General features: G+C 45.0%; 3 protein-coding genes across 4 annotated transcripts in view; 2 read left to right on the top strand and 1 right to left on the bottom strand.

The window, feature by feature from the left end:
* The window catches only part of LOC125951927 (cullin-2), a 3,863-nt gene extending 454 nt beyond the window's left edge, over nt 1-3,409 (top strand). The window contains exons 3-12 of the mRNA XM_049681078.1: nt 138-383; nt 458-839; nt 910-995; nt 1,062-1,293; nt 1,361-1,680; nt 1,747-1,925; nt 1,997-2,373; nt 2,443-2,544; nt 2,626-2,739; nt 2,818-3,409. Coding sequence (XP_049537035.1) covers nt 138-383; nt 458-839; nt 910-995; nt 1,062-1,293; nt 1,361-1,680; nt 1,747-1,925; nt 1,997-2,373; nt 2,443-2,544; nt 2,626-2,739; nt 2,818-2,949 — 2,170 coding nt within the window. The 3' untranslated portion in view covers nt 2,950-3,409. The remainder of the gene's footprint in view (nt 1-137; nt 384-457; nt 840-909; nt 996-1,061; nt 1,294-1,360; nt 1,681-1,746; nt 1,926-1,996; nt 2,374-2,442; nt 2,545-2,625; nt 2,740-2,817) is intronic.
* A 184-nt stretch (nt 3,410-3,593) lies between these two features.
* On the bottom strand, nt 3,594-7,135 carry LOC125951928 (putative fatty acyl-CoA reductase CG8306). The gene is made up of 10 exons (XM_049681079.1): nt 6,761-7,135; nt 5,681-5,761; nt 5,355-5,606; nt 5,152-5,297; nt 4,972-5,081; nt 4,712-4,904; nt 4,512-4,631; nt 4,319-4,438; nt 3,987-4,244; nt 3,594-3,915 (listed from the first exon to the last, which is right to left on the bottom strand). Exons 1-10 carry the CDS (start codon nt 6,869-6,871, stop codon nt 3,777-3,779), a joined length of 1,530 nt encoding a protein of 509 aa, XP_049537036.1. The 5' UTR covers nt 6,872-7,135; the 3' UTR covers nt 3,594-3,776.
* Nucleotides 7,136-7,604: 469 nt separating this feature from the next.
* LOC125952802 (cadherin EGF LAG seven-pass G-type receptor 1) lies at nt 7,605-11,511 on the top strand. 2 transcript variants are annotated; one of them, XM_049682519.1, is made up of 7 exons: nt 7,605-7,745; nt 8,474-8,549; nt 8,793-9,171; nt 9,247-9,359; nt 9,439-11,018; nt 11,094-11,206; nt 11,312-11,511. In XM_049682519.1, the coding sequence occupies exons 1-7, from the start codon at nt 7,703-7,705 to the stop codon at nt 11,363-11,365; spliced, it is 2,358 nt and encodes a 785-aa protein (XP_049538476.1). In that variant the 5' UTR covers nt 7,605-7,702; the 3' UTR covers nt 11,366-11,511. The 2 variants fall into 2 exon arrangements, with proteins under 2 accessions (XP_049538476.1, XP_049538477.1); XM_049682520.1 differs by having other exon boundaries at nt 7,662-7,745; nt 8,882-9,171.
* Nucleotides 11,512-11,555: the final 44 nt, after the last annotated feature.

Consider the following 11,555-nt stretch of genomic DNA (forward strand, 5'->3'; position numbering starts at 1 on the left):
GTAACTAGGCCAGGGCCGTCCACCCGCGGTCCCAACAAGTCAACTACGACTTTAACCGCGCAGCTGTTTTTCTGCTGGTCATGCCCGTAAAAATAATGACAAAAGTAAAAGATATTCTTTGTTCTACCTCGCTTCAGAGATGTTTACGTATTGTGCGTGGCGCACCCGGAACCGTTGGCGGATCGGCTGTACCTAGAGACGAAACTATTTCTCGAAAATCACGTCTTCAAGCTGTTGGAGGAACGGGTGCTCGTAGATTCGGAGATCAAAGATGACACAACTTCCTCCGGACCCACAGCTTCGGCCGATCTTCTACTTGCCCGCTACCATGAAGTATGGAAAGAGTACAGCGAGGGTTCGAAGTACTTAAACAACATTTACCAGTAAGTGGCGCAGTGAAATTGAAAGCATCAGAATGGCCCCTAATCCGCCCTTGTAATGTTATGCCGATCCGTAGATACCTCAACAATCAGCACATTAAGAAGCAAAAACTCAACGAAGCAGAAGTGGTTTATGGGTGCATCAACCAAAGCGATAGCCAGGAGAAGATGGAAATTGGCGATCTGGCGCTAGAGATTTGGAACCAATACATGATCCAACGGTTAGGCGATGAGCTAGTAGATCAAATTTTGAAGGGGATCAATGCGGAACGCACGTCTGCTAACAACAGTCAGTCCAATAGTAGCACCAACTTCATCAAGGGAGTCATCCAGAGCTTTGTGGCTGTGCAGGAGTATCGTAGGAAGGGCTCACTAAAGCTGTACCAAGATCTGTTCGAGAAGCGAATGTTGGAGGAAAGCGCGCAGCATTTCCGCATGGTAGCGAGTGAGCTACTGCAGGTAAGTGACGAATCGACACGATTGAGCGGAGCAGCTGATGAAATTATGTTTTCCCTTTTTTGCTCGGCAGGTATGCACCGTGAGTCAGTATATGGAGAAAATTATAAAAAAGTTTGAAGAAGAGGAGAAGCTAGCTAATATCTATCTTCATGCTAGGTACGTAAGAGAAAAGACGTCGCGTTGATGTGTTTCTTGTTGTGTTAATCATTCCTTTGACCGCAGCTCACTGCCTAAGCTGCGCAAGGTATGCGAAGAAGAAATGGTGACCAAGCACATGAACTTTTTGTACTCGGAGTGCAAGGAGATGGTGGCCGAAGAGAGGAGTGCCGATCTTAGGAATTTGTATATTCTGCTCAAACCGGTCACAGATGGACTGAAACGACTGATCGATGTGTTTTTGGAGCACATCAAAGAGCAGGGCAAGAAGACGATCGCCTGCATGAAGGGGGATTTGGTAAGTTTTGGTTAGAAAGCGTGGGAATTAGATGAGGCGGCCGGTTATCAATCGTTCCCATCCTCAGGTACATATACAGTTTGTTGAAAACATGTTGGATGTGCATCGAAAGTACGAGGAGCTAATCCATCGCACGTTTCGCTCGGATCCGCTGTTTCTTGGTGCTCTCGATAAGGCTTGTGCTCGCATCATCAATGAGAAGCACAGCAATAATCAGGTCTGCCGAAGTGCCGAACTGGTTGCTAAATATTGCGATAGTTTGCTAAAGAAGTCGAAAACGACCGAGGGCGAGATCGATCAGAAGCTGACTCGTAGTATCATAATTTTTAAGTACATCGAAGATAAGGATGTGTACCAGAAGTTTTACAGTCGCATGTTGGCGAAAAGGTGAGCGTGCCGAGACGCGACCCAAGCGCATCGTGAGTTGACTTTACATTGGTCTTTTGTTTGCAGACTGATTCATGAACAGTCGCAAAGCATGGACGCCGAAGAGATGATGATCAACAAGCTGAAACAAGCCTGTGGTTACGAGTTCACCAACAAGCTGCACCGGATGTTTACGGATATCTCAGTGTCGACGGATCTAAACGCAAAGTTTACCAACTATCTGAACGAGAATTGGCTCGAAACTGGTGAGTGCGTGCAAATGGGCGCTGCGTGATAATGATTTGGGAAATGCTGATTGGTATTTCTGTTTGGACAGGTATAAACTTTTCAGTGAAAGTGCTACAAGCCGGTGCGTGGCCCCTCGGTCCAACGCAGATCGTGGCCTCGTTTGCCATACCGCAGGAGTTTGAGAAGTCAATCCGTTTGTTTGAAAAGTTCTACCATATCAACTTTAGTGGTCGCAAACTAACCTGGTTGCATCACCTGTGTCACGGTGAAATGAAGTTATCCTTCGAAAAGCGCAACTACATCGTGACGATGCAAACCTACCAGATGGCCATTCTGCTTATGTTTGAAACCACGGACAAGTACACGTGCAAGGAGCTGCAGGCCTCGTTGCAGCTACAACAGGAGATCTTCCAGCGGCATCTACAAAGCTTAGTAGAGGCGAAAATTTTGCTGCTGAACGAAGAGGTTCAAACGAGCGGCTTGGCTTTTTGGAAAAAGATGATACAATAGGGTTGTTCTTTTTTACATTTCCAGAAAATGACTGACGACACTGAAGTTAGCATTAACACCAACTACAATAATAAGCGCACAAAATTCAAGATCACTACGAATCTGCAAAAAGAGACACCGCAGGAGGTAAGGACAAGGTTATGAAGGCCACCAAATAATGTTATTGGGTGTTTCGGATATCAAAACACTAAATACTATTCTCCACAGGTTGAACATACGATGAGTGCCGTCGATGAAGATCGCAAAATGTATCTCCAGGCCGCAATAGTGCGCATTATGAAATCTCGGAAGGTGCTGCGTCATAACGCGCTGATTCAGGAGGTAAGTGATCGTATCAGAGATATTACACCTTTCCCAACCGGGCGTTTAATTTCGTGTTTGATACTTGTTTTTTGTTAGATTCTATCCCAGTCGAAGGTCAGCTTTGCACCGAACGTATCGATGATAAAGAAGTGCATCGAATCGTTAATCGATAAGCAGTACATCGAGCGAACTCCAAACTCAGGCGACGAGTATAGCTACGTGGCTTAAATCTCTCGGAGATCGTACCGCTCTACCGGTTCCACTTAAGCGTTGTTTTGTGCGTATAGGTTGGTCGTACTAATAATGGAAGCGCTTGTAAACGGGAGTCCCGCCTGGGTTGACAACACGGAAACCGAACCAATACCCTTTGCTGGGAGGATTTGAAACGTTTCGGAATCACATCGACATAAAACACAAACTACAGTACCGATGCACAGACTGTGGACTCCATTGCAAAGCAATCTATTAACTCTTGTGCTGGGAAGTGTGGCTGTGGAGAGTGCTCTATTGTGATGAACTGTTTGTAACAAACCGGAGAAGCACGCCGATCGCAGATACGCCACCGTGTTGCATCGTGGTGAAAGATTGGTTTACTTGCCCGGTATCACGCTTGCCTATTACCAACGGCATCTAAAAGGCGCATAAGGGATAAGAATGAGTGAAATAAATTGTGTTCGTGATTCTCAGACATTTTGCTGGCCTTTCTCGTAGAATAGCATCTTGACCAGCATACTGTTTGTAAGTGTTTGTGAAGTTGTAAAGCTGATTCAGCCCACGCAGTAACATGTGTACCAGATTATTGTAAATATATCTGCTTTTTTTGAATTTTTTGTTTTCTTTCGCTTCATTCGGTCTCGTTTAACACGCTAGGATGAGTTTTAGAAGATTTTATTGAGTTTCGCTGATTATTTTACTTACATTTTCCCGACTTCCGTAACCCCAAAACAGAATATGGAACAGAGGTCCATCTAAACAGCTAGCACATTATCGATAGCCAATTGATGTGCAAAGAAGTAGGAATTTCATTGGCAAGAGTAAAGACGTACACGCTTTCCTTACAGCAAACTGAAGAGCAAATAACTGATACCTCCGTACAGCCAAAAGTAGCTGCTGGACGAACCGAAGAGCGACGCTAGAAGTGCTCCGAATAGAGCGAATACCAGAACCTGAAACACGACGTCCACGACGAACAAACTGGAAAAACCAGAAAATGATGAAATTCATGAGTTTCGGTTGGCTGTTGAATAAGTAATCTTCTACCGTACATTTTGTCCTTCTTCCTTGCGGCATCCAGCGATTTTGGCTGTTCGTTATTCAAATATCGACGCACCCCCTGAGTAAGAAAGACGAAATATTCCGGCCACTGCAGCTGGGCGATGTTGAAGTTGAACAGAATTTTATCCTTTTCGGATAGCGACTGTGCGAGCTGCTGCGTGGCTGGGTTGTAGTATTTCCACTCGGTAAAGATGAACTTTTCGAGGCGGTTCAGCGAATCCCACACGTTCGTGTGAAGACGCATCAACCTGTGAAAGAGAATGGCGTTGCAGTGTTAGCGGGGCATGCTTTCATCTTTATACGGCAGGTTAGCGGCACTTACATCGGACGTCCTCCGGTAATTCGTAGAATGAAATCCAGCACTAACGCAGGCAAAATGTGGACAAAGATGGAGGAAAGCTTGTAGACCCATAGGCTTGAAACGAACTTCAAACGAGGATACCTGGAATGAATGAACGGAATCCGAGAGGGACGTAAGATGATTTCGATGATTCGCAGACGAGTGCTTGACCTACCAGATAGCCGATTTGAGTGGATATTTGTGGAGATAATCGTTCATAGAATCGATCACTGACCGCCATCTGAATGGATTCGATGTGCTGGAGGTACAGTGGAACACCTTAACCTCTCGGAATCTGTAGGCCAGAAAAAAGTAGTAAAATACATGGGTATAAGAGATGCTGATGGCAGAGCGTCCTTTTGGCAAATAACTTACCCATTGGTAGCAACATACCAACCAAGACAAAGCGCTTGATTGACCACAGCATCGACCGGAATGTAATCGTAAACTAGATCAACTCCGACTGGAAGCCGACGAATGACTCCTTTAGAAGCACCCATCAGAAAACCTTGAGGGCCATTTTTGGAGATGGTCCAGCCTGGTGTCGGTTCCTTCCACGCACCGGTAACTGCAAGCAGTGTTTATTATTTGACTAGCCCCAACTGATACATGTTAAACCCTTGAGGATCACTTACTCATGCTTGGTCTGATGATGGCACAGGGAAACTGTGACGCATGCTTGTTAACTTCATGCTCGGCCAGTTGCTTCGTGAAGGTGTACGCATTCGGATGATCCTTCAGCAATCTGCAAAAGAGCATTTGAAATGGTACGTGAAAACTGAACCCACCGTGACATACGACTGATATAGACTCACTTTGGCAGCAGCTCATCGAGGGCCGTATCGTTGAGTGTGTCCACAAGGTCGATCACTTTCTGCGATGTTTCGGTGCAAGGATACAACTTTTCCTCGGCCTCCGTGAGGTAAGAGTTGACATATGCACTTGAAATATGCACCATGCTCTGCGCAAGAAGAACTCGTGAGTACACGTTTAATGAATTTATGCAGCCAAATGGTACCTTCAAATTTTTCATCCTCGTGCACAAGTCGAGCACGCGTTTAGTGCCGAGCAAGTTGATATTGACCGTTGGTCGTAGCGTGGCTTGAAAGTCGAGGGTAGCGGCCGAATGTATGACGACGTTGGTGTTAGCGATGATAACCTCTTGATCGGCTTGCGATAGACCGAGAAAGTCCTCACCGACATCTCCAGCGACGGGGATGAGCTTCTTGAAGATGTCAGCCGATTGCGATTGCAATAGTTGCTCAAACACCTGCACACAAAAGGTGTACACAGCATGAGAAAATTAAAAAACTGCCTAAACGTTTACCTGATCTGGCATCTTACCGAGTTTTTCGTCAAATCCTGCAAACGTTCCTGAACGGATTTACCTTTCTTGGGACGCATGAGAAGGTAAATACCAGCAATCTACATGGTTATTTGGAAAATAGAAATAATAAGTTTCAATTGAAAATATTTTACAAACGAAAGCAGAAATATTTTCCTATATTTCATACAATCAATTCAGAGTTGCATTGCGAACAGCATGTGAATAATACCAATTTGCATATCATTTGCACATGCATTTGGAAAACTGTAGTATGATATGAAAGAGGGAGGACAGCAGAAAGTGTACTGTGTTCCGTTTCCTTATGTTACCCTCTACCCTGAACCAAAACACGTTAAGTATTGTATAACAAGCATGAAGAGCATGGGTAGCCAAAATGGCAAAACTAGTTTCAATGGCGCAATGAACCAGCAGCAATTCAAGGTCAGGCACAAAGTGTTGTACAAACATAGCGTAAAGCCGAACAGCAGAAGCTGGCGAAAGGAATCTCCTGCGTCCAGTATCAATCTACCAGAGCGAAAAAACTGATTTGCTGACGTACCATCTCACGTATACACAATGCCGGAAGAAACACCAAACTCCACAGCCGAAATGACGCAGATGATTAGCAGAAATTTGTGTGTTTTTTCATCTTTGGCGTCTACGCACGAGTTGCGGCATCACTGAGGGTCTCAAGAGGATCGCATTCAGGCGGACCGATGTCAGCGCAACGCCAGAGCAGTTAAGGTGTGTGCACGTGGAAGACGCGTTTGGGTTGGTCACACACCAGATGCGCAGAGAGACAAATGAGAAAATATTAAGAAAATCTATCCCTCCACGGGGTATGTACACGTAACCGTTAATGGGATATTGAGTGACCAACCCTCGTCTCGATGCGATCACCAAGAGATGACGAAACGGATCAGCAAAACATCTTACGTGAGCACTTCAGCAGCGCGTCGAATGGGAATAACTCAAGCAGATGTGAACTCTTTCGCGGAAGGTTACGGTTATCTTACGTTTAGAAACGTGATCCAAATTCAACGGAGAAACCACCGATTGCGATATAGAAATAGGTTTTCCAAAAGGCGCATACGAACCTCCGGTGCAGAGCGCAGGATCTTATCGATGATAGCAACGCCCAGAAAACCTGTACCTCCCGTAAGGAAGATGTATTTATCCTTGTAAAAGCTTTGCACTTCACTGGCCATGATTGCACTTTTCTATATGCACTTTGAGTATTTGATGAAACACTTCGGAGTTCACACGGGAAGCGCGCGCAAGTTGACCACACGCACCGGGCAAGATCTCGACACCGAATGATCGTTTGGGTGTTGAGATTCGTGTGATCGTGGGCACGAGATCTTCAACAGCATCGATGGTCAGGTTTTCCTGCTGCTCATTCCTCCTCCACCTACTCCTAACCCTCACCGGTGCTTACGCATTTATGTAACGGTGAAAGTTTGTTGAAAAATAAAGAAAAACTTCGATGACCGCGCGAGCGACGAACTGGGTGGGAGAAATTCACCACGGGTGTTGAGTTCAACCCTTTTTCACCGGGGCTCAATCGGGGATTTTATGTAAAATTTCTGATAAATACTGTGTAGATAGTCAACTTTGAACAAGATTTCTACTTTTTTTTGTAATCGGTGTAATAACGGACTATAAGTAGGAAAAATCTATTTTAATAAGCATTTAACACATTATTGGTCGATTAATATTTGAAAAGTTAATAAGCCAAATCGCTACGATTTTATAATGGTTGGATGTTATTTTAAATCTACATTTTTAAATGGTTTGTTTTGGAAAAGTCCTGTTGTTGCAGGGAAATGGAAAATGCTTTACGGCAGCACTGCACTGTGACAGGACCGAGCGGGTTTGGCTGGGTTTTTATGGAGGAGAAAGACGAAAAAAACACTTTCTAATCTTCAGGTTCGTCGCTTTGGTTGTCATCGCGGTTTTTGCAAATTTTTAACTAAAAAACATTCTAATTAGTGCAGTTATGTGCCGGATTTTAATATCGCAATTTTCCAAACTATTCTATGAAACGCCTCAGAATTGAATGTACCTCAAAGATTCCAAAAGGTAAGACAACGATGTGCCCAACAACCATCTTGTACAAAACAAACGAAGCGGAAAGAATTGAAGATGGTATCTTTGAATAACGTGAACAGAGGGCACCTGTGCTACGTAATTTTTGTTTCTGGGCAGGTTAAAGGTGTAGTGCAGTTCAACGTGTAAAAGTATTTACCATTTGAATCTTCATGTAATAAAATCAAAATCAACAGCATTTCGATGCCAACAACCGAGTTCCACGGTATGTTAATGATGCCAGGTGCAGCTGTAGAAGGGGCAATTGTATAATCGCTTTATGCTCAATGCCAAGGCATCGAAGTGAATACGAATTGGTTGTCTCTCTATATTTCTGGTGGAATTTGGCCTCGAACGCGATTGGAGCTGCAGTTGTGAGACTATACTATAGTTGTAAAAATGTTACTCAAATGCTCCCGATTATTTTCTTGTTAAAAAGGGTGATACAAGGTTTACACGAAGGAATGGAAACGTTAAATAGAATGTTTTAAAATTGTATATCTGGAATGTATGTATAAAATGTATAAACGTTTTTTCCCTCTTACCTCCTCACAATACATTGCACCCAATAAAGATGATACACGATCCTGCAAACTAATTTCCTGCCTCGATAGTCCCGGTTGAATATCACACATTTTGTCTATTGCAAACCGTGCTTCTCTCAAGGAGAGCAGTGATTCCTATATTTATTTTTACAAATCAAACGAATCGACCGATTACAGGGATAAACCTACAAGCGATAAACCATGGTGCTAAAGCAAACGATATCAGTATTATACTGTTTAGTGTTATTGCATGGTAAGTACATCAGGCTTTCCGGCTTTTGCAGTTAATCCTCGCGAAAAGTAACACCAGAATCCGATGGTGGAACCACACGTGCTAGCCGGCAGTGTGCTGTTGCTTCCGGTTGCTAGCTAATCATCATTCAAGGTTGTAATATTGCCCAATATTTAAACTTATCACCTATTGATAGTTTAATAGTTTCTACTTAATAGTATGATGATACGATGAACGACGAGCAAATTTAAATCATTTTTTCAGGACACAGCCTTTCATTAAGAAAGGCATACGAACTACTTTTATTAAAATTGGGATTTACACTGTAACAATCTCAATTTTCCTCGGTTCAGTACGTTGTCAGTTGATCGATAACCGATGTTACCTTGATGGTGGAGGTTCGGCGGTAAACTTTTTCGCCAACGAGGACATAACGGTCGGATCGACGGTCGGCAGTCTGCGGGTGCTTGGTGAGCCAGGCAAAGACATTGTGCTCACGTTGCGCGAAAAGGATTCACCCGTCTACATTGCGCCAGGAACTAAGGACCTGATTGTGGCGAAACCATTGGATAAGGAAGGACTGATCGGCCCGTCGGCTGTATTTGTGAACGTTATTTGTGAGAGGAAATTTTCCGATGAAACGGTAAGCCGAATTAATTTCAATTATACCAAAAATATGGAAAAGTTTTGTATTCACACCGTTTCCTTTTTTATCCAGGGTATCATCATACCTGTAAACATTCGCGTTACGGACGTCAATGATAACGAGCCGAGGTGGATAGGCGCCCCTTATCAGCTTAAACTTTCGGAAGTGACTGTTATTGGGACGAGGTAAGTTATGGTTTATCCGGAATTGGGGATTTGTTTGAAGCTGCTCATTGAAATACTCGTACTCTCTCGTGAGTTACAGAATTTTGCAAGGCATAAGGGCCATCGATCTGGATCAACCAGGGCCATACTCAACCGTTGAGTATCAAACACTGCCCGGGCCGTTCTCCGATTATGTTGCCTTCGTAACGCCGCTTGAGGGAACGCTCGTACTGAAAAAGTTTATCGACTACGAATCAGTAGAGAACTTTACGGTGAAAATGCGAGCCCAAGATCAGGGTAAGCCACCGAAGTACTCCGACACGTACGTTACCATCATTGTGCTGGATTCGGACGACCAAAATCCCAAGTTTATGCGCGACGTCTACTACGGTCAGCTGCCGACGGAGAAGGGTGAAATCAAAATCACGCCTGAAACTATCCGGGCTGAAGATCAGGATCGTGGAATCCGAGCGGAAATTCGTTACTCGATCGTGTCATCGAATGGTTCGGAGGATGAAGCCAACTTCGAAATACATCCAACTAGCGGCGTTATTAGAATGGTTCGTGCTATTACGCCGTCCCAGGGTCGCCACTCACGAACACTCGTCGTCAAGGCGACACAGGTGGACAATCCGGATCGCTACGCATTGACGACGGTTGTTCTATCTTCGCCAAAGCAACAAACCCCAGATTCATCGGCATCGAACGTGGTCAACGTGCAACCATCGATCGGAGGAGCTGAGTTTGCTCGTGGCACGTTCTATGCTACCGTTCGAGAAGACTCGAGACCAGGAACGCTGATTTCCCAGCTTACTGGAGCCCAGGGAAGCCCTAATGTTGGTCAACTTCGTTACGCTATCGTCGGGTCCACCGTTGCCCAGGAGCAGTTTCGTATTGGACCGGCCGGGGAGATCATTCTTGTGAAGCCGCTTACCTTCCGCCGAACACCGCAGTATGCTTTCACTGTTGACGCGTTCGATGATCGCAGCGGAGGCCGTAATTTCAGCACGAGCGTTGTCATAGATGTACTTCCGGCCAACGTATGGGAACCACGATTCAGGAAACCCTTCTACTCGTTCGTCATTGATAGTCCTCTGCAGACGCAGCAACTGCCGATGTTAGTTGGAAGAATTGAAGCGGCCGATGGGGATCGTACCGATGAGCTCACCTTTGCACTGAAAGGCAATTACAGTAATCTCTTCCGTGCGGACCCATACGGTAACCTGTGGTTGGTTTCGAACCGTACCGATCTACCCGTCGCTATGCGTCTGCTTGCTACCGTTACCGATTCCGGTACACCTCCCAAATCAGCGACCGTCCCGGTAGTGGTCAAGCTACGACCAGAGACGGCTTCACTTACATCGAACCTGCTCGTGATTAATATTGTGGTTGCATGCATTCTTGGGGCGCTGCTTTTGGGAGGATGCATCCGGTGCATCTATCGCCGCCGGAAACGAAAAGAATCGTCCGCAGAGCAAATTGTGGCACACGGCAGCAGCAGCAGCAGTGGAGGAGTGCCACCATTGAAACATGGTCACAGCTCAAACCGATTCCTGATGCAACGCGCAGAGCAACGAATGCTGGAAAGACCGTCAATGGCCGGTATCGGTCGGTTGAATGATTGTGCCGCTTCATCGACTTATGGAAGCGATAATCAAGATTTCATTGACGGCGAGCGAGGTAAGCATTAACATTGACCCGTGATCCAGCCTTGCCCAGTAGAGCATTAACATTGACCCGTGAATGTCCTTTCAGAAAACCAAAGACGTTCGCAGGGACACAATGCGCGGGCACTTGAACAGGAAGAGCTCGCGGGACAAAATCTAAATCATTTGCTGTTACATTGGCAGGAAAAATATGACGAGAAGGTAAGTACCGTCCATAGAAACCGTTGTTTTAACACCACAAGTACCATCACTTTGCATTGGATTTGAATTGAATTTTTTTTCGTTTTCTTCTGAACTTTCATGTAGAACACCTGCACAGAGGATGTGTCGATCGATGATAAGTTAATCGTTTACTTTTGAACCACCGAGATGGAAGAAGCACGCAACGCAGCCAACACTCATTCCTTACCCAGACTGACAGCTTTGAGATCTCTCCGTGGACCTGTGAAGAATATCATTTCCCTAAGAGTGCTCTCCCAACTTGTTTTCTACTTTTATACGGGCCTTTTGCCTTATTTATTCCTCTGCAAACGATTCGTTCGTCGTTTTG

This window comes from Anopheles darlingi, chromosome 2 (assembly GCF_943734745.1).
Source record: "Anopheles darlingi chromosome 2, idAnoDarlMG_H_01, whole genome shotgun sequence".
Lineage (NCBI taxonomy): Eukaryota > Metazoa > Arthropoda > Insecta > Diptera > Culicidae > Anopheles > Anopheles darlingi.

What these genes read in the sequence shown, in the direction of transcription:
- LOC125952802 (XM_049682519.1), top strand. Translation starts at nt 7,703, where the DNA reads ATGAAACGCCTCAGAATTGAATGTACCTCAAAGATTCCAAAAG. An exon ending in GGAAATTTTCCGATGAAACG is followed by an intron (nt 9,172 to 9,246) that starts GTAAGCCGAATT and finishes TTTTTTATCCAG; the next exon opens with GGTATCATCATACCTGTAAA. An exon ending in AGGAAAAATATGACGAGAAG is followed by an intron (nt 11,207 to 11,311) that starts GTAAGTACCGTC and finishes ACTTTCATGTAG; the next exon opens with AACACCTGCACAGAGGATGT.
- LOC125951928 (XM_049681079.1), bottom strand. Translation starts at nt 6,871, where the DNA reads ATGGCCAGTGAAGTGCAAAGCTTTTACAAGGATAAATACATCTTCCTT. An exon ending in CGAGGATGAAAAATTTGAAG is followed by an intron (nt 5,298 to 5,354) that starts GTACCATTTGGC and finishes CTTCTTGCGCAG; the next exon opens with AGCATGGTGCATATTTCAAG. An exon ending in GCAAGGAAGAAGGACAAAAT is followed by an intron (nt 3,916 to 3,986) that starts GTACGGTAGAAG and finishes TGGTTTTTCCAG; the next exon opens with TTTGTTCGTCGTGGACGTCG.